This window comes from Python bivittatus, unplaced genomic scaffold, assembly GCF_059951505.1.
Source record: "Python bivittatus isolate LINGU-HERP-01145 unplaced genomic scaffold, Pbiv_v1 ctg000160_np1212, whole genome shotgun sequence".
NCBI classification, from domain to species: domain Eukaryota; kingdom Metazoa; phylum Chordata; class Lepidosauria; order Squamata; family Pythonidae; genus Python; species Python bivittatus.
The window spans coordinates 9,675,730-9,702,737 of record NW_028277076.1 but is presented as its reverse complement, the minus strand read 5'-3'; the positions used below and the strand labels follow the sequence as shown (position 1 = coordinate 9,702,737).

General features: G+C 46.2%; 1 protein-coding gene across 11 annotated transcripts; it reads right to left on the bottom strand.

Moving 5' to 3' along the window:
• Positions 1-1,035: 1,035 nt before the first annotated feature.
• Positions 1,036-26,925, bottom strand: CARD9 (caspase recruitment domain family member 9). Of its 11 annotated transcripts, XM_088147192.1 has the most exons (15): positions 25,643-26,925; positions 23,208-23,283; positions 22,592-22,682; positions 16,140-16,369; positions 14,596-14,733; positions 13,990-14,315; positions 13,697-13,876; positions 12,849-13,001; positions 11,475-11,600; positions 9,093-9,284; positions 8,500-8,541; positions 7,768-7,834; positions 7,387-7,457; positions 6,454-6,515; positions 1,036-5,815 (listed from the first exon to the last, which is right to left on the bottom strand). In XM_088147192.1, exons 4-15 carry the CDS (start codon positions 16,327-16,329, stop codon positions 5,719-5,721), a joined length of 1,644 nt encoding a protein of 547 aa, XP_088003318.1. In that variant the 5' UTR covers positions 16,330-16,369; positions 22,592-22,682; positions 23,208-23,283; positions 25,643-26,925; the 3' UTR covers positions 1,036-5,718. The 11 variants fall into 11 exon arrangements, with proteins under 11 accessions (XP_088003318.1, XP_025030335.1, XP_025030337.1 ...); XM_025174567.2 differs by lacking the exon at positions 22,592-22,682 and having other exon boundaries at positions 23,208-23,287; XM_025174569.2 differs by lacking the exon at positions 22,592-22,682.
• Between the last annotated feature and the right edge of the window lie 83 nt (positions 26,926-27,008).

Here is a 27,008-nt window from a genome sequence, read left to right as displayed (position 1 = left end):
CGCGGCAGAAATGCCACAAGGAATAGAGTCTCTTGGTAAATCCACCTGTTGGCACTGCAACCATGCTGCAGTGAGGGGCTTGGCGGAGAATGGCATGCCCTGAGGTTCAGAGGCCATCCCCACCCACGAAGGAGAGACCTTTAGCCTCTTTTGAAAGAGTTAAAACTCGGAGGGTTATCGTCATCCCCTCTAGGGAGGCACACCTTGAAATCAACTCCACAGGAATGTTAATACTGATTTTACTGAGACTGTAAATAACAGAGCCTTGCAAGTCTGATTGTGCTGGACCTCCTCCCCTCTCTCATACCCATGAGAATTAGGGAGACGTCTCCCTGAGCCGCTTCTGAATGTTAGCTGAGATTCTGGACATGCTGGCTGGGAATTTTGGAAGCTGCAGCCCCGGCTTCGGCTGCTTTGGCTTAAGCAAAAACCTCTGCGTGTCTCTACCAAGATTATCTTCTGTACTCCCCACACCAGCGTTTTTCAACCCTGGCAACTTTCAGTTGTGTGGACTTCAACTCCCAGAATTCCCCAGCCAGTATGCTCCAACTTCTCCAATAGAAGAGGATATAGGTAGCCCAGAGTTGAACTGTGGCGTCCTTGGTGCTCTCTAAGCTTTGCTGTTGTTTGGAGACGTTTCATTGTTTCAGAAAGGAGGGACCATAAAGAGCAGGAAAGTTGAAGGAGAAAGGTGTAAAGAAGCCTTTGGGTCCCGCCCAGATGAAAGGAAGACATCGGGAAGATAGAGAGACCTGTAGTTGTTACAACTATGGGAAACGTGGACATTTATCAAAAGATTGTGAAAACCAAGGAAAAGGGGAATGTCTGCAGTGGTGCAAGCATCTCTTGGGGAACAAAATTATGGTTCCAGCAAAAGTTAATGAGGTGACTGTCAGAGGCCTGGTAGATATCGGAAGTAGATGGATGTTAGTTATGTCCTCATGTTTCCGTTAATCTGCATGTCGACACTTAATTTAGAATTTGCAGGACTGATACCAAAGAACAAGAGCGCTAAAGGAGATGCCAGGACATTAATAATCTTGAAAAAAGTTTATTGAGAAATCGCCCCTGAATGCTTACTGCATCAGAAGGATGCGACCCCAAAACAGCTGGGTGACCCCAAACAGCAGGGAAAGTTATGAACTCAACCCATGAGGAAGCTGGGAAAAAGGGGGTGAATCTTATAGCCCCCTTTCCCCACTCCCCCACCCTTGGAATTCTTGCCTTTTGTTCTGGGATTATTTGCATTCATTGAAAAGAAAAAGATTACAAGAGAGTGAGCAAGCACAATGGGGAATACACATTGAAAGGAATGCCTTCATGCCAGCTGTTTGCCAGGAGCTGGGACTTTGTTTGCCACTTCAGAAGAAAACCTTTAGGGTGAAACTGAATAGGGCCTTTGCCAATTTCAGATTGCAGCTAAGAGCTAGAACTTTTTAGAGACCCAAACGATTACAAAGAAAAGCAGTTCAGGAAGATGTGAGAAAGAAATCAAATTCTCCCCCCACCCCCATGTCAGCAGGAAGTCAAAGCTTCCCATTTGTCTCCCCCTACCATTGTTTATCTTAACAGCAATCAAGCCATACGATTAAATTATAGTAAGAATGGGCTCACCTAAAAAGATAGCAGGAAGAATCGAGGCTTCCACCCCAGCCCAAAATTAAATAACTAAAGACCTAACAGGAAGGGCCAACAGTCCTTGAAGCCTAATCAAATCATAAAAAGATTTCTTCCCGGAAGGGATCTACATTCCAGTTCGACAATAGCAGATAAGGCAAACACAGGAGGGTGCCTGACCTTAGAGCGCTCCCTAGTCAATTTCACTGCTCTCTCCTGCAACCACCTGCGTGTTTATTCCCGCCTCGGAGATGAACCTCGTAAGGTTTCTTTCTAACAAAGAGATTGCTTGTTTAAGCAACCTCTCTCCTCTGCAAGGAGGGAAATTCTGCGAATGGGGAAAGGTGGGGGGAAACAAATCAGGCAGTCAGGCACAGGACACCTCATTTCGTAAAAAAGGCAGTATATATGGGAAAAGAGCCTCTTATAAGTCTGTTTGGGCAGACTGAGATGGTCCTGTTGGTTAGAGCCAGAATACAGGCAAAGGGAAATGAACAGGTAAGGGTGGTAGGAGTAATCCCTAAATTGCCATGTAACCTAGTGATTGGAACAGATTTTCCAGTTACTGAGGGTTGGATTCAAACAAAAGGCTTCAGAAAAGAGGCTAAAGTAGTGGGAGTAACCACAAGAGCTCAGAGGGAACAGAAGCAAGAGGGGAAGGAATCTGAGATCCTTCCTAGCCATACTGATTTAATAGGGGAAGTGGGATGTCTTAGGAGAAAGCTTTAAGAAAGGCTGATAAAGCTAGAGGTGAACCCACAGGGATGTTGTTTAGTCGTGTCCGACTCTTCGTGACCCCATGAACCATAGTGCACCAGGCCTTCCTGTCCTTCATTGCCTCCCAGAGTTTGCTCTGAGTTTCATGCTCATTGCTTCAGTGATGCTATCTAACCATCTCATCCTCTGCCGTCCTCTTCTCCTTTTGGCTTCCATCTTTCCCAGCATCAGGGTCTTCTCCAAAGTCCTCTCTTTGCATTAGGTGACCAAAGTATCTGAGCTTGAGCTTCAGTATCAATCCTTCCAATGAGCAGTCAGGGTTGATTTCCTTTAAGATTGACTGGTTTGACCTCCTAACAGTCCAGGGGACTCTCAAGAGTCTTCTCCAGCACCACAGTTCAAAGGCATCAATTCTTCGGCGCTCAGCCTTCTTTATGGTCCAGCTCTCACAGCCATACATTACTACTGGAAAAACCATAGCTCTGATTATGTGGATCTGTCGACAAGGTGACGTCTCTGCTTTTTAATATGCTATCTAGGTTTGCCATACCTTTCCTCCCAAGGAACAAGCGTCTTTTAATTTCGTGGCTGCAGTCTCTGTCTGCGGTGATCTTGGAGCCCAAATAAATGAAGCCTGTTACTGCTTCCATTTCTACCCCTTCTATTTGCCAGGAATTGATGGGTCCAGATGCCATGATCTTAGTTTTTTTAATGTTGGGTTTCAAGCCAGCTTTCGCACTCTCCTCTTTCACCCTCATCAAGAGGCTCTTTAGTTCTTCACTTTCTGAAGTGAATCTATCCCAATAGGGATAGACACTCCTAAATGGGAAATTGACTTAGGGCCCTTACAAAAGAAAGATCCCAGCGGTAGAACAGGAGGGAAACAATGCCCAAATTCCAAGGAAATCAGGGCTGCTGTTTTGAATTAGTCTCCATCCATACACAAAGGAATAAATTGATCAAACAGTAACTCCGCAGGAATATCGCAGATGGATCACCTGTATTGTTAAGTAATTGACGCATCTTCTCTGGATTCAGAACTGCCCCTCGCAGCTGTGCCTGCAGGAATACATTCCTTGCCTCCTCCATGCTACTTATTTCATATAATGTATGTGGGTTTTCTGAAAGCCAGTAGCATGTAGGACCATCCCCAGATATTTGAAACTGGTCCACTTTCGTGTTTTAGGCTTTTTAGCAAAAACCACAAGAGACTGTCTGAGGCCAACTAATGTGAGATAATAGCCATGTCATCAGCATATAGAAGTACACCTGGGCCCCCCCATCTGAGGCAGGTGTAAATTGGAGAGTCAGATGGCCTGTTGGGGAGTGTAGGTGCAACTTAAATAATGTAGGGGCCCCAATGCAGCCCCCTCAGACTCCTTTCTCAACAGGTATTGGGTTGGTTAGCACACCATTTGAGTTAAATCTGACTCAAGCCTGTGTTTTGTTACCTAATACAGATATTTCCTTTATCATGTCCTGCAATTTCCAATCTAGATGGCATGCATAGAATTTACTAATGATATTTAAAAGGCTAATAGGTCTATAATTAGCTGGATCTGCTCTATTCCCCTTCTTAAAGGGACAATCATGGCTTCACCCCAATCTTGCAGGAAATGTCCTGTTTGATCTATACATGTGTTCAGATTGAGGGGTTCCAAGGGGATGAAATTTTACAGTCTGTAAATCAAATGGGGTGAATTACTATGCAGAGTGCAGCTTAGATAATCTTGCAGAAATTAAGGGAGAGCGCTATAATTAGATATTACCTTTTGATCTGTGTCTGTGGCTAAGATTTTTGCTCGAATTTCCACTGGCCTAGGTGTATTTGACATTTTAGATACTATGGAGGCCAGTCCGGGAAGGCATCCTGGCTGTGCTATGGATCTGGTTGGCAGCTGAATCCAAACAGTTAAAGAGAGGTAGTCACTGTGTCACGTTGTTCAACTGACATCAGGGTAATCTTCTCCATAGGAAGCTAACCAGTACCCTCTTGACATGTGAGAGCCCAACCAATCAGTGAATTATCCTGGCTGAAGTGATGGATAGCTTTTCCTTTTAGGATTAACCAGCAACAGGAAAGGAACAAACAGTTGGGGAATATGCCACAAACTAGCACTTAGTAGAGCAGCCACAAAGGCCTTGGAAAAGATAGTCAAAGAATGACAAAATAACAACATAATAGTAAATCAAGTGCCCATAGCGACCTACGTGCCTGAGTTCCCTGTTTAGGAAAGTAAATATACCTGCATCTGCATGAGCACCAGGAGCTCCCAGCCTACCCCATTTCCCAGGAAGTCTCCAACTGGGATTCTGATTTATACATTTTATTAATTAAAGTGAGTTGCATGGCTGCCTCACTTGCAAAATAGGATGCTGGGTGGCTGAGGCAGGATGGAAAACAAAGCCATGCTAAATGTCCAAGCGCCACTGCAGCGCAATAGAAAATAGCCCCAAAGAGAGCCTGAAACCCACCATCTTCCACCGCTCCTACAATTCTCCACATAGGTTCCTCCAGCATCCTAACCGAGCGCTCATGAGAACCATCCAGGTTGTCAAGCCATAGGGAAGGCCAGCAGGGTTGGGGCCCTCCAGATCCGGGGGCGGGGTGCCTAGGTCCCACAAGATGATATGGTTTTGTGAAGCGGTCACTGAGTATGCTCAGTCTGTTGGACTTTTATGGGAAGGCCAAGTCAAACAGAAGATAGGCAGACCCACCAAGAACATGGTCCTGAGCCATGAGGGGCTTTCTGGATGATCACCAACCCCTGGAAGCTTATAGGAAGCCAGCAGAGCTCACGAGGTAGTACAGATACATGGATGGACCAGGGGATGCCTGTCACTGCCTGTGCAGCTGCATTGTGGACTAATTGTAGCATACAGATGGTCTTTAAGGGCAGCCCCAGGTACAGTGTGTTGCAATGTTTGTTTGAAGACATATAAACCCACCCAGCTCAGGCCAGTGTGATCAGAGTGGCATACCACATAAACACACAAGAAATCAAAAAGAAAAAAGTAACAACAAACAAACAATATATAAATAGAAAATCTAGAATCTAAAATGGCAAAGTCTCCAGATTGTGGCAGGGTTGGGAGTGGCTAAACCCCCCCAACCACTCAGTCTTGTTTGGATGGAGCCCAAACTTGTTCTTCCCCATCCAAATCCCCAGAGCCCCCAGATACTAGGGAAGAATCTTGACAGCATCATTCAGTCAGCCCTGGGTAGGGATGTAAATCCGTAAATCTTCAGAATAATAACCCAGTTCCACAGTTTAGCCATCCCACTGCCCGCTTTGCTTGCAAATGAGGAGAGGATGGCTGAGCTGCATCAAGACAGAAGAGTCTCCAGAACTCTCCACCTTGTCCTCCAAATAGGAGATGAGGTCAGGAACCTTCGGTGTCTGTGTTGTCACTTCCTGACGAATGTTCCCAGTCCACTTCATGATACCTGCTCTTCTGCGCTCTTCGTAGAGCTCTCTTTCTGTAAGGCAGGTTCCAAATCAGTTTAGAGCAGTGTTGTCCAAACTTCTGGGAATTCTGGGAGTTGAAGTCCACTCATCTTAAAGTGGCCAAGTTTGGACAACACTGGTTTAGAGGAAGGAGTGCACAAATGCTGCTTCCATATGGCTAAAAAACCCCTCACTGATGATCTCTAGCAGCTCTTGCCCATTTGTGGCATTTATCCTGCCTTGAAAGCACAAGAGGCTGTGCGTGGGAGCTCACTCATTTTTTCCTCCCTGGGGTAACCCTATAAGGTAGGGGGCTTGGCTCCAGTGTAAACAAGGGGGTGAGTTTGAGACTCCCTGCTTCCATTCCAACTATACCGCTTCTCCAGTGAGTGGCCACTGAAAGGATGCCAAGCCTTTTCTTATCATGCTAAGCACTGGCTGGAGGTGGGAGAGGTATGTTGTCTGTTGCAATATGCCATCACAAAGCAAAACAAGGCCAGCCTTTTAAATTAGCACAAATATCTGCGATCCACTAAACTCCCCTGGCTCCTCTAAGGACCAGCAAACACAATGCTGGATTTGTTAGGAATATATTCCCTTCTAGCTTAAAAATAACTAGATGGCGAAAAGTTTTATCTGCACCAGGGATCCAGCGCCAAGGGAGATTTACCTCCGATAATGCTCAAAACTGTCCTTCATTCGCCGACGCCCTTTCTCTGACAGGTCTCCTTCCTGGAGGAGGAGAGCAGAAGTAAGGCTCTGAGTAGTATAATGCTACAGAAATAAAAAGCTCTCAGCAGCTAAAGAGAAAGTGAAAACCACAGCAAGAAATGGCCCGGAAAGCTAACGGGTCGCACGATGCTCAGGACTTGGCATTTACAGTGCGGATTCTGAATTTCTCCGAATAAGGGAGAGGTAGGGATGATATTAAAGAAAATTTGCAAACTGGCCATGAAAACATATAGAGGGGTCTGCAAATAAACCCATTGCATGTTAGCCTAGTTCCCAAAGTGTTGGAGAAAAAAGCAGACAAAATGGCCTTGTAGGAGAAAGGAAATCAGTATGTGCTGCAAGCATGTGAATTGTCAGTTGGCCTATTTCTGAACATGGGTCTAGCTGAGTTCTGAAATAATGCTAAACTCATGTCCAAAACAAGCTTGGCTGACAATTCACTGGTGTGGAGGAGGGGCGTGGGGTGAAGCAGGAGGGGGTGGCTGATCATGAGTGCCCCCCATCGTGCAAGAGACTGCTACTGCTGGGCAGTGAGTTGGGGTCTCATGGCCACCAATATCAAATAATCCAGCAGTAAAAATTTCAGCCTGATAACACTGATGGGCAGAAGCAGTGAAGACTAGTCACGTGCCCAGAGTGGAACCAGCAGCATGCAACTGAATGTGTCAGCAACCACATTGCCAGTGAAATGTACCAGATCCTATCCACAGCAAGTGGAACAAACAAAGACCTTAAGCTACTTCAGATGAAGACAATGCCATGAAGACAGGGCAGGAAAACTCAGTTACTGGGCTATGTTTGTACCGTGGTTAGATTGTGATGAACTGAGAGATAGATGGAGAGACAGGCAGGAAGGGAAATTCATAGTTACTTGTGATGTTGGAAGAAGATGATTGTTTTCAAGAACACCAAACTGTGGATCCTGGATGCTGGAGTGTTCCTCTAAGGAAGAAATGAAAGAGAATAACACATCTGCAGATTCATAGACCACTTATTACTTACTCATCAACGTACTATGTTGTTGATTTAAACAGGTTTCTGGGACACATGAACATCAGATGGTCAGATACCTCAGTGTTGTCGTAACCTTTCTGGATCCAGTGGCAGGACCCTCCAGGATCAAAATCCTCCTTGTTCTTGAATTGCAGAGTGCGAGACCATCTCTGCCCCATGTGAGATACCACCCTGGCTGGAGACCTAACTCAAAAACATCACTCCTGCCCCTCTAAGAAAGAAAGAAAACATCACTTGCCAGAGATGAACATACTTGCTTTGGAAGATGCTTTCCCATCTTCATCTGGATTTTCATGGGGAGTCAGCTTTGGGCAGGAAGGAGAAAGAGTGGGAAAAAGAATAAGAACATACTCAATTTTTGAAGGAATAGTACTTTCTTTTCCTGTTAAAGGAATGTGCAGAAGTTATGTTTTCTATAGCAATTTTGCAGTAAAAAGGAGATATATTTTTAGGAGCTGTCAAGCCACAGAACTAAAGTTTAACTTAAACCCATACAATCAATGCAGAAGAGAGTGGAAATTTCAAAAAAGTTAAAAAAAATACTGAACTACTCATGCAACTCAACATAGCTTAATTTTTTTTGGCAGTTGCAACACTACAGTCGGTTAAGCTTTCTTCAACTTGGAGTGGGCACTAATCCAGCCCATTTGCTTAATATATGATTCAATGTATTGGGCAAAATCAGAAAAGATTAACTCAGTAAACCGTTGAAATGTGTTGTGTGAATGCAGTCTCTGCAACATGAGTTCATTGGCATCAGTTTGTTTTTCAGTTTCCCCTTCCTTCTCCTATTTGCCAACCAGACTGTGGGGATCTTCCTGTTTTTGCTACAGGAGGGAAATGCCTTGCAAATCCTGGTTATGGTGTGAGTAAGAGCAGGGTCTGAGGGGTGCAAGAACACAGAATCTAAAACTCTGCCTGAATGGGGCAGGAATTGGAAAAATAGGGCAACCAAATATTTATAACATACCTCTTGAGAGCTCCGGGATGAGTTTTCTTCAAGATCTGAAGTCTGGAACAACAAGAATTGGCGAGATGTTTAAGTGCTGAAAGAACTTGCTTATCTATACTCCAATTACCCAGAGAAAAAGATAATCACTCTTAATTACTTAGTTTGCTTGATTGATGCATCGCTGTTCTCTTTGGAATAACACTCAAGGTACCGGACAGTTTAAAACAAGAGTACTTAAGGAATCTTCAGATAAATTAGGGTATGAACTCTAAAATCATTTATAAATCAGGTGGAGAAGAAGGGATCTGTAGAAGGAATTCCCATGGACTTACATCCCACAACAATGTATTATTTATTATTATTAAACTTGTGTGCCACCCAGCTCCCAAAAACTCCAACGGTTGCATGTTGGACCCACAAAAGGTTTTGTTCCCTTTCCATGGATAGCTCCTGCAGGACGCCATGGATCAGTTGACTTCCATCCAGGGTAGAATGACAGGAACCACCAAGGGACAAATCGTCTCTTGGGTCCTGTTCCTCCCAAGCAATGGTCCTCGGAAGCGATTGGGAAAGATTAGCTATGCAAAGAAGCGCTTTTCCTCACAACCTACCAGAGTGGAAGGATCGAGGCACAGCCTTTTCAGCTTGGCTTCGGCACTCAGCAGCTGTCCCTCTTTCTGGAAGAGCTGAAGTTGCAGTTCATCACAACGCTCCCCGAGCTCCCGGATCTGTTTCCGGTAGCTGTCCTTATCTCTCAGGCTTTGGGAATACTGCTTGTGGCACCTCTCCTGGGTCAGAAGAGCCTGGAACAATCCAATCAGGGGGAGGCAAAGATAACCCCCAAAGAGTCGCCAGTGAAGCCCACCCATGGCTCGGACCAAGCCAGCCAGCACAGAGGCAAGGATTCCCTGTTCTGGCTGGGCCCACACAGCGCATATGAATGTGGGCTGACGAAATGCAACTGCTGTGCTCATGTAACATGCCACGCCCAAACAAATGCATACCCTTTGGGCTTCTTCCCCACATGTGACAGTGACTGGTTCTCACAAAATGCTGAAACGCAATGCACACAGACCCATTTTAGCTTTGGCTTGTGTGTGGGTGAACTCAGGTACCATCAGTTGAGATGTTACCTTTCTGATCTAAGTGACCCCTGCATCACTCCTAAACCATGTTCCCATTTGAGAGCACTTTTTCTGGTACAAGACCTTCCCCACAGCAGTCAGTTGGCCATCCCTGCTCTGCAGTGTTCCCCAATGTCATGACCTCCAGACTAGTATGCAAAAACTCCCATCATCCCCAATCAGGCTAGCAACAAAGGGTGCTGTGGAAACCAGTGGGACAGAGACTAAGCTTGTGAAGGAGGGGGAGCCCATAAGGGGTTCATAGCGGCTTGCAAGGCACTGAATAAGGCTGGTTGTCTTCCGTCGTGGGAAGAGATGGAGAGCTTTCACACAGCCTGCTGTTGGGCCCCAGGACACTGTTGGTGGATTCTACTGAACCCCTTTGTGGTCACAGTGATGAAACTTCAAAGAAAAGGACAAAAGGACGGGTAGCTATGCCTGCAGGCCCTCAGTTACTTTCCTCTCCTTGGACACCCTCCAGAGGTATGGACCTCCCCTACCAGAATTCTCAGCAATGAAATTTATCAACTTGAAACTTTGGGATCAACTTTGTATTGGTGGAGAGGCAACTTCTGACAGTGGGCCTCCAATATGGTTTAGGTTCAAGTTATTGATTCAAAACTGAATCACCCCATTGAAAAATGGAAGATATTTCTTCCTAATATCTAATTAGGTCTGATGTCTCATATCTATCTATCTGTCTGTCCCTCTATCTATCATGGGCATGTAGATAGAAATATGAATAATTTAGGTGTTTTCATTTTTTGCTTCATAATTTTGACTTGCTTGTTTATAAGGTGTTTCCATTTTTTCTCATTTTCTAGTGTTATTTTCTTAATCTCTGCTTTTTACATTTTTAGATAATTTACAAACCCTCCTCCCCTTGGCTCTCAGCTGGTGCAGATCTCAACTCTCAGGTGGGCACATTTCCAAGAGGTGCACCCCCCACCTCTGGGCCCAACTAGGTCTTGGCAAGGCATGCCAGGCTGGGTGCCCCATCCACAATAGGAGCATGGATGAGGGCAGCTTTGTTACACACTGATGTAGAGTTGACAGTAATTGTCTCAAAATGATGGGCGATCATGTCACCAGGTGTCCGCAGTTGTGCTTGGAGGAGTCTCTGGATGCTGCAAATACAGCTTCCTGTTGTTCCCCCCAACACATTACATCTTAGGTTCCAGCAGGTTTTTGCTTTGGAAAGCAGTACAGTGATGCGTGTTTTCTGGAGGGATAGGAGACAAGCCCTTGGCTGCTCCTTCATTTCCAAACCAAGAGAGGGGATCCTGACACTGAAATGTAGGTTCCCAATCTTTAGCAGATCTTGCACTGAGCATGGGATTGGACTAGATGACTGCTGACTTCTCTTCCAGTTATATGATTGTACAAACCTACAGCCTGCAGATGGATTGGGCTTGCAGATGGCAGACTTTTCCATAGAGCCCTCCAGCTTCCCCTTTGCAACTGCAGTATCCAAATGAGCCACCAGAGGGCGGCCTTCACAATCCCTTCCCAAGTAGTATTCTGCAGTTTCAGTACCCCACATAGTCAGTAGAGGGCAGGCTTTTCCATTTACCTCAGTGTTTCCCAATCTTGGCAACTTTCAGATGTGGACTTCACTTCCCAGAATTCTCAGCAATGGTCACACACTGGGAAATTGCCAAGGTTGAAAAACATTGATTTATCCCTCTCTCTTAGTAGCTGCAACTTAAATTTGCTGTTCTTTCATTGATATTTCTAATCAGACTCATTGCTTTTAGGAGGCTTGTGAGAAGAGGAGAAAATTGAGATGACGATGATGATGCATTCTGGGAGGTGCAATGCAGCCCATCTGGAGGGCACCAGGTTGGGGAAGGATAGAGTAATCTTTACCTGGTCTCTTTCCGCAGCCACCTCTTCCAGCTGCTTTAAGATAGCCTTGATACGATCTTGGTAAATTTGGTTATCATTTTGCAAGGAAGTACATCTCAGTTCCAGCAGCTCCTTCTCTCCTACAAGCTGACAAAATAATACAATATGAACCAAAGGGAGAATGTCAGGGTATTTTCTCATGCACAGTAGTGTTCCCTTAGCTAGAGTTTGGGAGAGAGGAGGGATTGTCATATTAATCTGACTGCTCCTTTTAAAAACTTTTAAGGAAAAAAATTATTCTGGGGGAAACAACATCCATCTCTATCTGCTCAGGCACCTTTAAATTCTCAGTAAGGCTCTGAACTGCCTCCATCTACACTCTGAAACTCAGTGGCAAGCCTTTGTCTCTGGGTGAATCCTTCACAATGACCTTTGTGATTCTGAAAAAGACCATCGCCTTTGGTCATTATGATCTTGGTTACAATACAACATTGTAAGGTGGGAGGAGATACCAAAATGGTGTCAGGGGTTGTAGCTCCAAAAAAAGGCCTTGTTTTGCCCACAAAATGTCTCCGAGTGGAGCTGTGCTTCGAAAAGGATTCCAAAGGGCTTCGAAACCCTCGCAAGCCCACCACCTCTCTACTGTTCCTTACCCCTGACTTAACCCAAGCTTCTGAGCAAGCATGAAAAACAGTCCGACTGCAGTGAGAGTAGCATTACGGCAATTCTTCACTAAGTGAATTCCTCATTAAGAACCAGCATTGTTTTATACATTCTGGGGAAAATTTGAAAAAAAAAAACAGGCTGCTTTTAATGGAGAGGTGCTGCACTTGTGAGGGTCGCAAAGGACTTCATTGGACTTGTTTCTGAAGTGGGTTTGGTCCTATGAAACCGCTGCTGAAAGTCACTGACCACCTTCCCACAGAAGGGCAGAACATGGTTTAACCATAGTGGTTCACACAACCCTGTAAGCTAAAAGCAGACAACTCACAGTAGAATTTTAATGTGATGTGCAACCTGGAGAGTTGGAGGTCAATTAAGTTAATGAAACATAGGGAATTCAATTATTCCTGTTGGATTCCATTGTTTACCTCCACTCTTCCATTAAGAATTAGAGTTTGGAGAATTAAGAATTCATTCACTCCTTCAGAATTAAGAATTGCCGTTTGGAGCCAATGTCTGGAGGGAATGGGGGACATTTCCAATGTTCTCAAGGGCCACTTAGGGCCCCTGGCTTTGTCTCCATGCTTTACCTGGAAATTACAGTTGACCCCCTTGAACCTCTTTCTGGGCCACAGCAATCTCCTCCCTGCCCTTCCCGAGAAAACTAATTTCCTTCCACGGCTTGCCAAGACATAATGGTCCAGTTGTTCCTTTGCAGGCCTGGCACCTTACTTTGTCCCGCCCATCTTCAGTTCTCTGGAGCATTTGGCGTAAATCACAGATGGTGTTCACCAGCTCCTGCTGCTCCTTCAGCACCCGCCTCCACTCGGCCTCAAGGGCCTGGAAGGAGACACCGTCTTTCTCGGAGCTGCCTTTCTTAGTGACCTAGGAGGGGTGGACAGAAGATGAAAGGCATGGAATTTGGCACTTTTCAACATCACCCCCCTTTGTGCTGACTCCCTCTCTCTCACCGCTGCCTTCTTCCTGGACTTTAGAGAGATGCCTTATTAACTGGGTGTTATCTCAGGGATGGGTCAGTTGGTTTTCCTGCACCTTGCAGGGGGTGGGCTAGATGGTCTCTCCCAACTCAGAATTCTGTGATTCTGGCCAGAAGGACTGGGTTCACACCCATCTTCCTTGTGGTTGGTTGGTGCTTTGGCTTTTTTGGAGATGCCCACCATTTTTAAGCCTTCCTCTGAAAACCCTGCAACCTGAAGTCCTTTTTAATGAGGAAGGAAGGAAATCTCCTTTCCAGTTGGTCTATAATTTCTCATCTTGGGTCCGGGACAAACTTTCCTTGCTCAGCTTCACTTTCCTGTATTTTGCTGAAATAATTAGCAGCCAACCTATCTGTTGAGATCCATTTCAGTTTCTCCTACTTCCGCATTTTTGCAAATCTGTCAAAATTGGTTCTTTGAACTTAAGGCTTTTTGGTAAAGTTCACATAAAAATCGGCACGCATTCTGGCACACCTTTCTCCAAACATTTTATTTGCAATTTTGTCTAGGACAAAATTGTTTTGCAAACCATCTCCCATAACCTTCTGCAAATTGTTCCCTCCTTCCTCAACCGACAGGGACCTGCAGGGTACTCTCAAGCTCCTTGTTCTTGGCCAACAGCAAGTCCTTCTCCCGCTGGATTTCCCACACTGCCTCATGGCTGGGGCGCTGCTCAATGGCATGCTTCAGTTTCAGCGTGTGCTTCCGCTCCAGGTCACAGTCGTCTTCAGCCTTGATCAGGCTGTGCCTCAGACAGTCAATCTTGGAGACAGGATGGGAAGGAGTTGCCAAGAAGGACAAGAAATGGGGTGGAGGGAAGAGATCAATTTCTGCATGCCACCCCATGGGAAGCATGGAAGGGTAATGTGGCCTACCTCCAGCTGCAGGTCCCGATTCTTCATCAGCACTGTGTTCTTCTCCTCGCTCTGCTTGGCGTAGTTCATGGCCAGCTCATAGTTCTCATCTCGGCACAGCTTCAGTTCCCTGCTAAGGGCATCCCTCTCCTCCTTCATCTTGTGTGTCCGCTCCTGATAGTTGCGCAGGACACTGTCCCTCACCCTCATCTCCTTGATGGTATCCTCCTTGGTGCAGAGGGCCATGTTCAGCTCCTGAACCTTCTGCCTCTCTTCTCGGATGGCCCCCTGCAGCTTTGAGACCTCGCTCATCAGCAACTCCATCAGGCTGGACTCCCCCGCCGTGTCTGCAGAGCAGAGGAACACTGGTAGGCGAGAGCAGAAGGGGACCTGAAGAGCATAACAAGTAGACTGAGGTGTTTCCCAAGGTGGAAGGCATTGCCCTGGGCTCTCCACAAGAAGGGCCCATCTGGCCTGGAATTGGTTACTTGAAAGCCAAGGGTGGTTTCAGTATTTCAGCTTTGCCAGACACCCCCAGTTGCTGAGGTCTTGGCTTCAATGGACAAAAAAGTAATTACCTTGATGCCACAAGAAGAATCTAGGGGAGCTACCAGAGCAAAGTATTACCTATAATCATAGAGAAGACCCGGGTGGGGTTGTTGCCTGTTATTTTCTTGTAGAGATGAGGGTAGTACAATTCCAGACTCTCGAGGAAAGCCACAAAACCCTTTTTGCCCGTCCTCTGGAGAATATCTAGGAGCAGCCCTGCAAAGAAGGACAGAGGGGCTCCTAGCACAAACTCTTTAAAACCTCAGTTCCTGAAGTGATCAGATGGTTGAACTCAGTGGTCCAAATTGCTCCTTCCCCTTCTGGCATTCCAACTGGCAGAAAGTATTTCCTATAATCTACCAGAGCAAAGTATTACCTATAATCATAGAGAATCTTTGGAATCTGCTTCTCTTTAAATGACCAAAGATAATGAAGAAATCCCAAATGGGCCCTCTGAAAAACAGTTAAAATGCTGCACTGCAATTCTCAAAAAACAGATGCCCTTAATTTCTCCCCAGCTTCCTAGAAGATATTTATGTCCAGATGGAGGTTGTCAGATACAAAAGTAAGACTTTACACCAGGATCAATTTCAGATCTCTACTAAACCATGAAATTCACCAAGTACTCCATTTAGCCTACCAGATCATTTTTTGAAAAAAAGCATTCATAATAGCATTGGAATTATGAATTATGAAATGCAAAATCCACGCTTATTAGAACAAAGGAGGACAAGTCAGAGTTTTGCATCCATTGAACCCCCCAATTTTAGCAAAAGGTGTTAGCTAAGTAACCAGTGTCAAGGCCATTACTTCGCAGTTTGTGGTTTAAACAACTCAAAGCAGAAAAAGAGAAAAGGTAGCATGATCTTTAATTTAAAGAAACCACAGTGAATATTTCCTAGAATTAGAAGCTGTTTGCTATTGCAAAACTGGACATTAAGTTGTAAAGGAGAATTGTGGCTGGATTTTCCCTTCGGTTTACACTGTTGAATTGTTTAGTAATGAATAAATAGAGGTATGTAGGCAGAAATTCATGTGAACCTCTAATGGTTGAAATGGTAAGATTAGCTCTTTTAGATTCTGCTAATATATAGCCCTGATGCATTTTAATGTTGGCTTGACTCATTTTAATATACTCTGTTTCTATATGTTCTAAGAATATATATATACAATAAGAGAAAAGTAAATTCTTCTCTTTGGAATCTGTTCTAAGGATTCCAAAGAAAAGAGTTTACTTGTCTCTTATTGTAGAATAAGATACACTATTCTTGAGGAAGGCTGCATCAGATAAGAGGGTACAAAAAGTAGGAAGAAGGAAACAGGAAGAAAAGCTTCCCAATTGGGCCACAAATTTCAGCCAAGGGATTTGTGATCAAACTCATTTTCAGGAAGGAGGGTTTTGGATAGAGTAAAATGGAAAAGAGGCGAAAAACATACTTGTATCTACCTGGTTCTCCCCATTAAGGAAGAATAATGGAATATCACATGAGGACTGAGTTTGCCCAACTCCTTTTCCTACTGAATCTTAAAATGGGTGCCAGCTAAACTCCATCCTGGAAGCTTCTTATTCAATATATTGTGCAAACTCACATTTCTTGCAAACCCAGAAAATAAGTGGGTACCTGTTTTCCTTTTCCTGAGTACCAGACTGGGATCATTTAGGATCTGCTCCTCGTCATCATGGTTTATGACTCGGCACTGCCGGAGGTAAGGTGTTATCCTGGAAGGGTCGATCACTGTAATCAGCGTCACACGGAAGCTTTCCAGGTCGTTCCAACAAGTCTCATCATCCTCATCCTCCAGGTCGGACATGGCGGAGGGAAAAAAGTGGTGGCTGAACTTAGGGTCTTTTCTGAAAATGCAGGAGGGAGGTATCTTCAACTGGAAAGCACATGGGACATTAGCAGAATCATAGCTTCTTCATGAAGACTTTTTACCAAAAAAACTTAACTACCTACCTACCTACCTTCCTTCCGACGTCATCACATATCTGTGTGTCTATGTGTATCCAGAGTGTCAGGACACCACTTGTACTTCCTAGCTGGTGGCATGTGAAGAACAGTATTTTGGTTTGCAAGGTAGACTCTAGATTAGAGATCCCTACTCTATATAGCCAAAACATGCCATAGGTGACCAGTGTTGTAACTCAGGTGTAACTGAGGCTGGTAACTTATACCTTCTCCATCTTTCTAAAAGCACTGGGTTAAATCTTTGATGGCCAAAGCCATGATGGGTGGCAGAGGTCAATTTCTGTAGGCCCATCTGGTGACATCTCTGGCCATGTGGAAGACTGTGGCTTGGAATGGAAGAGAAGTAAAGGGTAAAGGGCTCAAATTAAGAAATGAAAAGAAATGACATGGCATGGCATGACAGAAAGAGTGTCACTGAAAGTACGAGAAAGGGGAAGGATGTTGTAAATTTCAACAAGGCTTGGTTGATCTTGTGGAGTAGTGTTGGAGGAAGTGAAGCTGTAGATTTCATTATGAATCAAAGGGATAAAATGTATCTCAGAACATATGAATTGGTGTCAGCTAGGTTGTGGTGGTGCGTATGAAAGTACAAATCCAGAGCCGTGGATGATTTAAATAGAAGTTGGAGGGAAAATTGGCGCAACCCTCTAAATCTGTGTTTCTCAAATTTGGCAACTCTAAGATGAGTGGACTCTGGGATTTGAAGTCTACCCATCTTAGGGTTGTTAAGGTTGGAAAATACTGTTCTAAATGAATGGGATCCAGAAGGAAAAGATCTGCTGGGTGACATACATGGAAGGCTGGGAATGAGATAAAAGAATACAGAGAAGACAATTGAAATATTCTGTGATCCAAGAACCAACCATAGTAGAAACTGTTTGGTGAATATCTGCTTATAAAAAGACTGATTTGTTTTGAATATGTAAGTGAAGTATTGTAGAAGGAGAGTTGAGTTTCTATGGTAGCCAAAACTCAAAAGGGGTGTAGTAGCATCTTTTCCTAGTAACAAATTTTATTAAAAGACATTAAGCTTTTGTGAGCTTCAGCTTCTGCCTTTTGATAACATTTCTTGGTTGGAAAACATGCTCCCAGACTCCTGATTTATGGGTGAAGCGTACATCTGTTCATACATGTACATGGCAAAGGAATGAAGAAAATGTTAAAAGCAGAATTGACTGTGGATGATGAAAGACTGAAGTACGAAGGATCACAAGAGTGACAGGAGAAATCAATTTTTGGTAGCTCAAGTATGGATTTTAGGAAAATAGGGGTGGGGAAAGAAAGAAAGAAGAGTGAAACTGAAAGAAGAGAAAGGACTAACACTGCAGGAACAAGAGATTAGAAGACAGATGAATCTCCCAACAGAGTGCATGGAAGCATGTGTAAGAAAGCGGATGTAGAAGCTGCTTGCAACAGACTGAAAAGAATTTTATTTACAAGGGCCAGAGAAGCATGTGGAGTTACATGAAAGGGAACTATGAAAAATGATTAGTGGGATGATGATGTGAGAGAGGCTTGGAGCAACACATTTGAAATGGACTGCTGTAAAAAATTAGGATACAAGGTATTCTGCAATGTGTATAAAGCAAAAAAAGGAGTTACAAGGAAGGTCCTCAAAAAGAGCAGGGAAGCATTAAGATGACAAGAGGCAGAGAGACGCTGAGCTGTCTTGGTGGAAATAAAAGAGGGTTTGGGAAGGGGATCAACCGAGCTGAGGAGCCTCCAGCAGAGTGAATGGGATGAAAACAAAAAGTGATGACATGATTTGGGATGAAACTGAAGGGAGCTTTGTATGAGAAGGACCGAGATGCAACAAACAGCGCAAACACTAGGATGCTAGAAATGCCAGTATGAAAAGGAAATCATAAATGCTATGAGTATGTGGGGAAATGGTAAGGACAGAGATGTGGACAGTGGAGTTGGAGTATGTTAAAATATAGTTGTGGTTTGCTGATGGATTGGCTGTGGTTATGCCTGACAGTGGGAAAAATGCCATCATGGTTCCCCTACATAAAGAGAAAAGTAGCCCATTTAGAGGAAGATGGACTTAAGTGTTCCTGGGAGAGGACTTAGCAGACGCCTGTTTGAAAGGACAGAAGAGGGGGCAAGGAGCAACATTGGGAAGCCCAGTGGCACCTCAAGGAATTGTTCCTCTCTGCTTTGTCTCAGGCCCCATTTGGAATATGGGATCTGGTTCTGGGCACTGCAGGCTGAGCAGGAGAGTGACAAAATAGAGCAAGTTTAGAGAGGGATACCAAGATGGTGTGGGGGTGGGAAACCAGGCCCGATAAGGTTAAAGGATCTGGGCAGGTTCAATCTACTTAAAAGACGAGTGAAGGGAGATGGGACAACAGTGAAGGGATGCCAAGAGAAGAGGGAGTGGACTGATTCTCTACTGCCCCAGAGGGCAGAGTCAGAACCAACAGGTCCAAATTAGGAATTAGAAATTAGATTGCAGCTAAACATCAGGAGGAGCTTCCTGATGATACCAGCTGTCATCCAGTGGAACAAGCTGCCACATGAAGTGATCAGTTCCACTTCTCTAGTGGTCTTCAAAGAGAAGCTGGATGATCCTCTGTTGGAGATGCTCTAGTGGATCCTGCATTGAGTAGGGGGTTGGATTAGATGACCTTAAATGGGCCTTTGAGCTGTATCATTCTTTGATCTATGAAATATTCTGGATTTGTTATGGACAGACCATAGCTAAAAAGGTTGGTCCATCGTGACTCTGTTACAACTGATTTAAAATCTTGGCTTGATGGTATGTGTTTGCTCTTTGGAGCGACCAACATAGAAAGACCAACATAGAATTCTGTTTGGTGAAGGCTTAATCCACAGTTTAAAAATGGAGGATTTTGAATGCGTACCTCAACATTTTATCTATTGTGTTAAATCTTTTGTTTCTTGTTTCTGTTTCTACTCCTTTCTTTTTCTTCTTAATAAATTTTTTTAAAAGCATGTGTGAGATATAAACATGAAATGCTTAGCAAATGATTTGAGAAGGAGCAGTACATAAGTTGTTTTACATATTTATGGATGAATATATCAGGAATGCTTGTGGAGATATAGAGATGTGTTGGCTGGGAACACGAACATGCATACACTTTTGTATGTAAATGGTGCTATGTTATTGGCTGAGAACCGAAATCATTTTCAGCTAATGTTAGATAGATTGTAATATGCAACAAGGATGGATTGACTGAAAATGAATAGAAAACCAAGGCAATTGTGTTGACAGGAAAAAATGAAGGAATGAGTGCAGGTTATATATAAATCATAAAAAGCTAGAGCAAGTATAGGAATGCGCATACCTTGGAAGTTTGTTAAAGATGGGAAAAGAGAAAAAGAGAAACTTTAAGATGAGCAAATGTTGCTACAAAGGAGCAGGTTGCTATCCATTGCAGGGAATTAATACCTGCAAAAGGTCTGAAAACACAGGAACGAGCTTCTCCTGTCTTTGTTACGTGGAAGTGAGAAGTTTGACGAACAAAAGGAAATGAGTGAAGCAGAGAACGTATCGGTGGAAGCAAAAACAGAAAGGCCCGGAAAGGTTCAGTGCATCGAGTGAGCTAAATTTCCTTTTCTGTCCTCTCACGTCCTGCCTTTAGTTTTCCCTCCTTGCAATTTCATGTCCCCCCTGCATTTTGCATAATGTTGCTGATCCTGAAATAGAAGAGTGCAATATATACATATGTTTATACATGCAGCTGTGTTATGGTGTATGTGAGACAAGGTATCTGTGGGGGCATGTGCATATCTGTCCTATCACTGTACCCCTGAATTAGGGTTTCTGCCTTACCATCACCTCCTTTGCAGATGGTCCCAAGCCATCCTGCTTTACATTGCGTTGTGTTAGATGGGAGAGAAACTGTCAACGCACAGAACGACGCTGAGCGTCTACGGAGCTGCTGGCCCCTTCTCTTCCTCCAGACTCCTTGACTAAGAGGACAAGGGTGCTCCCTGAACTCCTGATGGCTGTTTCCCTTCCCACCCCAGAAAGGATCAAAGGGTTCTTCCCCCCCCCCAGAAAGCTGCTATCCCATCCACAGATGGTGCTGCCTGACACCCCACCTCTGTGCTGGCGCCAAAGCAGCCTGCTAACTTTGACCCTGTCTTTGGCTTGGAAGAGGCTGAGAGTCCCAGCTGCCTCGGTGAGCAATGCACAGTCCTAAAGAAAATAGCCGTTCTGACGCCTGTTTTCCAGGCTGAGTCACTGAGAAGAGGAAGAGAAAGGAACCAGGCACCCTGCCTTGGGAGGGGAAGCACCTCTTTCTTCAGCCTGCTTTCCGCTCTGTTGTTTTTCTGCCCCCTTTTCCCAGCGAGTAACTGGCATTAAAAACTGCTCACCCAAGCAAGCAACTCCTCTGCTTAACATGAACATGGGGACCCAAATCCTGCCTTTCCTTTTGAAGAAAACGCTTGGACCCTCTGCCTCTTAAACCAGGCTTCTCAAGTGCTGTCAGATTGCAAATGTCTAAAACAATACCTACATTTTGGCTGCATTCCACCATGCACCGTTAATAAGTGCACAATTCAGTGAATCTAGGGCTGGATGCCAATAAATATGCCACTTCCTTTCAATAACCAAGTGCTACGCTATATATCAAATAAAACAATATAGATCCTTGGGGCATTATCAAATTTAACTGTGTCACTGGAAAGAAGCAATGAAAAAACTCAAGAAAATTTAAAACAGTGTGTTTAAAGGGGAGGATGGCCTTGCTGCTGCTTCTTGATGAGATTGGCCGTTAGGCCAGCTCTGACTCCTGGCACTTACCTGGAAAAGTCCCTGCCATTTTCTTGGCAATATTTTTCAGAAGAGTTTGCCCTTGCCACCTTCTTCCTAGGGCTGAGAGGGACTGTCCCAGTGTCACCCAGGTGGCTTCCGTGCCAATGGGAGGTCTAGAACTTATGGTCCCTTGGCTTCACCAAACTCAGGAAAAATAAAGGACATTTGCCTGCTTTAAACCTGATTCTCTTAAACTGCACTTAAAGTCTTTCCTCAGGTCTAGGACTAGGAACTGAATCATAAGAGAGACTGACGGCTCTCACTGCTCAGCGGTTCAGCTTCTGGATTTCTGGGTTTTATGTTCACTGTTCCAATATTTTTTTAAAAAAGATGTTTCTTTCTTTTTTAAAAAATTTTATTGCTGAATACCCTATGAGCCTTTACAGAAAGGAGGCCCTGAAGTCATCCTGAAAAGTAATTGAGAAACAGGCATCCAGAGAAGTAGGGTTTCTGTTTGCAGATTGTGATCAAAATGCCTGGAGGCTGGAGTGTCTCCACTGGTATGAAAAGATATAACCCTGGGAGATATTTAAAGGGGGGTAGAGGAGAGAAGGCTAACATGGGATGGGAGACCACAATGGATGCATGATAAATTTAGGCACAGGGTAGATAGTGAATCAGCCACTCTCACAATACTAGAACTAAACAGGGTGGCCCAAAAGTGAACCACAGAAGATACAGGACAGGGGAACAGATGTATTGGCCAGGTGATCCACTACATTAACGGCATCTTTGCTTCAAATATGGATAGAATTCAAAAGTCATCAGAGCAATTTGACAGTGCAACCACATATCCAGAATGGTGCTGGAGCTCTTTGAGGGAAGGGGGCTCAGTTTAGCATGTTGTAATTATTTAAATATGAGATTTAATGAGATTGGTTACCTGTTGGAATCAAATGATGCTCAGTGGCTCACCAGATCACCCAATACTAGAAAACCTTCATTATATAGTATTAACTTAAAAAATAAAGCTTGAAAAATAGACTGAGATCAAAACTGATAAGCAATCACAAAAATCATAAAAACAATAAGATGGGCGTGATCACAACTCAAATGCTCTTCAAAATAACTCAGTTCTGAGTCACTGATAAAACGCTAATAAAGAGGGGGACTGATTGTATCTCAAGGAAAAGGTGTTCCTCAGGGCAGGAAGAAGCACCCATGACCCTTCATCTCCTTTAGGTTGCAGAAGCAAGGACCGCTAGCAGGTTCTCTTGGCACTTAACTACATAATGGTTGGACTCTACTGTTCCCTCCCAATTCTATGAGCCAAATTCATAGAGAACAGTGGCTTCTCGCTCTCATGCCTCCATACCTTCAACAGTGCTGGTATCTGGCCAACCTTTTCAGGCCTTCCTTGGTTAACCCAGTAAGGCTCTTCTGGTTTATTTCCTGAGATGCCCTGTCTGTTGAGAAATCTTATTACTTCCACCACCCATCACTCTCAGCAAGACATTCCAGCACCCCCAAATGCTTCACATTCTTAGCTTCCACCCAGCCACTGAGCAAGAACACTCCCTTCTTTGCTCATGGGAAGTATTTAAGCTCCTAACGCTAATTTCCCCAGGATCCAGGGGCAAAACAGAGGAGAAAGGCACACCCACCACAGGCTATCAAATGGCTTGCCCATCTCTCTGGGACGGGCTCTTTGGTATGGCAAATTGGGCACAATAATTGTGAACCCTATCCCTCAAATGCTTCAGGTTTCTTCTTATAAGAGCTGCTCCAACCAGAAAGATTTCCACAGTTCCCCTAAATCTAAACGGGATTATTCTGTCCCAACTTCAGTGGGCCAATTTATCATGGTGTTGGACTCAGCGTCAAAAGAGCCCATTTTGGCAGAGGTTGGCTCAGCCAGAGCTGCTCTCCATCTCCCCCCTGGACGCCTGAGGAAAAGTTCTTCCTTTGCCCAAGAAACCAGTTTCACCAACCTGAGCAGGAGCTTCCAGGAAACGGCTTTGCTGACCTAGCCAGGGTTTCAGCTCCACAGCTCCAGCTCCTTCCAGGCTGCCTGATCAAAGGAAGCAGTAGACTTTGCACAAGACATCAGGGTGGGAAAAAAGGGGAAGGTGCCCAAACACCCACACAGCAAAAGTCATTTGAACAGAGAAAAAAGGGGAAGTGGCAAGGATTGAGGATTTGAGAATGTAGGCTTCCACGACACACTAGCCAATTTTAAAAAGTGGGTGGGTCCTGAGATATTTTTTTGAGAGATGGGTTCAAATGCTGCCATTTCCACTCCATGGAGATCTCACTCCTCATTGTAATCAGCAGCAGCCTGATCTCCTCTTGCCTGGCAATCTCTCCCCTTCCCCCCAGTACTGACTGCTCCAGGTCAGGTACCTGAGAGCATCTCTTCCTCCACAGTTGTGTGTCTCAACCCTAATGCAGAGGTTCAGCACTGATGTCCTTCCTTTAGTTTCAGAAGGAGAGTCCCAGTCATGCCAGACTACCCACCCACTGTGCTTGGGGTCTGACCACAGCCACGTTTTCAGGACCACTGGGACACTCATCATGCACTGCTTGCGCTAATCCTAGACAGCAGAAGGACCCGTCTTGGCCTTGCCTTCTAGCTGGGAGAGAAGACCCCAAAAGCTGCTTTAGCAAAGGCAGGAGGTACAGCTGTCCTCCTTCCATCAACAGCTAGTGGATGGACTCACCTAACCGTTGGGTTCCTTAATCTGGCTTCAGAATGGGCCACATACGCATTCTTAGAAAATAAAAAAAGGATGCTTGGGTGGAGCTGAGTGTTTTGTTTGGAAGTTGATGGTTCAGAAAACTATCACAAGTAAAGAGAGGTCAAAGGGAGCATCCAGAAGGAGGAGGACCAGAGGAAGGCCCCGTTAAGCATCCAGGATGGTCAGCTAAACTATGATTAAACCCAGATACTAAGAAAAGAATTCCACAGCAGAAGAAGGAAAGGAGCTAAAATAAATGGAAGTTCCTAAAACACAAAATGAAAAAAGTATTCTAAGCTGCCTTTATTTTCTTTATTTCTCTTAATGGATTTTTCAAGTCAGCCATCATGATTTGTGACTGGATGCTGTACAACAACAACAAGTGCTATCTAATGTTTTAAATAATTTGTAAACTGCCCAGAGTCACTGGGAATTGGGTGGCATATGAAATTTTTTATTAATAATAATAAGCCCCAGATATAACCAAGGGATCTTTGAGGCTGGCAATGATGATAGCAACTCTTGCCTGCCATTCCTCTCCAGTGTGCAGAGGGAAACCCAGCTCTTCAAGGCTCTGTGGGAAGCCAGTCACCTTGGGGGTTATCTGAACCTCGGGGTGGGGAGGTCATTCCAAAGGGCAAAGAAGGCTGAGTTGCAACACCCCCCCCCCATAAAGAGAAAGATAAAGGGAGACCACTGAAGATGCCTCTGTCGCTGTACACCCAGCTCAGTGGAGACCTGAACTCAGAAAGGACTCCGTGGTAGGTGAAACAAGGAGCAGCTCCCGCAGAGGGAAGACACGGCAGATGCAAAAAGGATTCCATAAATACTAAAGCAGAGACTGGCAAGGCAGAAAGTGCAACAAGAAATATTTAAATTTCTTCATTTCAGGCCCTTTGAGAAGCTGAAATCAGAGGGGGAATATCTGGCAAGAGGTTCCGGCAAACAAAAAAAGGTGGAACTCTCGTTTTGCTGTCCTCTTCCAGAGGAGACAATGGGCTTCATTCGGCCAGTGCAAAACAAGGACCGAAAGGTACCAAGCAGGGGAACCGCATCCCAGGATGCCGAGATCTTGGCCAAACTTTGGGATGTTACTTTGAGAAATCCTGGAGAAGGGGCAGAGGAGACGGCCGCCTGTCCCACTCATTAGCATTCAGCCTTCTGTCCTTATCTGATTGCTTTGCATTCAGGAGCTCAAGGGGGCAACAGCACAACCCTGCGAGTAGGCTAAGCCGAGAAAGTGCGGCTGACACCAAAGCACCCAAAGCTGCTTCTAGAGCAGGGGGAGGACTGGATCTGCATATCAGAGCAGCCCTTCGACCACATCCCCACCTTGGACAAGGGGCACAGAAGGGTCCCCAGGACCAGACAGCATGGCCCTATTGCCCAGGGCTCTGCAGGGCCGATGTCGGGAGGAAGGAACGGCTCGCAAGGCGGATTAGCCGCGGGCGCTGGGCGTGAAACACCGCTCCTCGCTCCGCCCCCGCCCGCCTCGAGACGAGCGAGGAGGCGGGGCTCACGCAGCCGGCCCCGCCAATCAGCGCAACGACAGCTGCAGCCTCGTCCAGCTATTAACGGTCCCCCCCCGTCGCCTGGCGGACACGCCACGTTCTGCGTTCTGACGACGGGGCCGACGAACCTGTTGTGCCTACACACGCAATACAGCTGGCTCGTGTTTACATACATACCCCTTGCAGAATTCCTAAGATGTGGAGCATTTCGCGCGAAAACAGGACTGATCAGACCAAAAACTTTCCGTTCACGTTCTGCGTTTCGGCGAAGGGGCCGACGAACCCGCCCCGGGCGCTCCAGTCAGGCCCGCTCCTCGGCACCTCCGGGGCGCTCCGCGCGCTGCCGCCAAAGGAGGAAAACCCCCCGCCTGGGACCAACGTGCAGCCCCGCCCCGCCCCGCCGCCCGGGGCTTTCCCGGCGGGTGGAAAGGAGCGAGCGCGGAACCGCCGCACTTGCGAATCCGCCGCGCAAGCCGCCTGTGGCTCATTTCAACGACGGGTCAACACACGGGCTCGGCGTGACGTGCGGACGCGGAAAAACGGACTGGCCCGTTGCGAAGCCCCCGACCGAATGCCGCGCCGGGGTGATGTTCCTCGGACGGGCCTGACATGAGGGCCCCTCCCCGGGCAGCCGCGAGGGGCGGCTCTGAATCCAGAGAAGACGCGCCAATTGCCGTCGCCCGCGTCCGGCATCTGGACGAGCCTCAGCTGTGCCCCAGGACGCGCCGGCTTCCGCCATGAACGTTGCGCGCGCCAAGGGCAGCCGCTGCCTACGTGCGGCCACTCGAGCAGCACAAATACTGGATCTCTTTCACTGCACACAAGGCGGTTTCTGTCACAGAATGAACCCGTGCTAGAAGCGCGTTCGTTAATTCAAGCGGGACCCGTAACGGTTCCGTCCATACGTGTAACCCCCTTTTTTCCCGGAGTTTCTGTGATCCGAAGAATCGGCGAACTTCGCAATCACCTGGCGGCATCACAGACAGTCCCGCCGCGGGCAAAGGATGAGGCGGCTGGCGGCACCCGACGGCCTTGCGACTCGCCCCCTCGGAAAGGCGCTTCCGGCGAAGGCGGCCGCTGCTTCGGAGCGGAGAGCCCGCTCCAGCCACCGCCGCGCGGGCCACGGGCCTCCAGGCGAGCCCGGGGCCGTCCGCGCCTTCTCCGAGGGAGACGCTCAGCGGCCGCCGCGCCTCAGCAACGGGAGCGCGCCGCGGCGCCTGCGCCTGGGAGGCGCCCCCTGCTGGCGTGAGGGCGCAGCAGCGCCACCGCGGTTGGCCGAAGTACAGCGGGCGCAGGGCGCGCTTCACGGAGGCGGCAGCCTCGAACGGAGCAGCCGGCCCCGCCGAACGGCCTTCGCGCCTTACGTCTTCGGCCACCGCCCATCCTCGCTTGGAGACTCCCGCACGCAGGCCGGGAGGCGCGAGCGTGCAAAGCCAATTCTCAAGGCAGCCGCTACCACCCCGACCGCGCGGCGCGAGGTAGTCGATCTTTATACGAAAAACCAGCGGCACCGGGCGTAGGAGAACGCGGCCGACGGGCTCGC

Excerpts from the sequence above, each read along its gene's own strand:
- CARD9 (XM_025174566.2), bottom strand. Across the intron at positions 13,002-13,696 it reads AGCTTGAGAGTACCCTGCAG|GTCACTAAGAAAGGCAGCTC; the intron begins GTCCCTGTCGGT and ends CACCCCTCCTAG. Across the intron at positions 9,285-11,474 it reads TGGCTGCGGAAAGAGACCAG|GCTCTTCTGACCCAGGAGAG; the intron begins GTAAAGATTACT and ends GGATTGTTCCAG.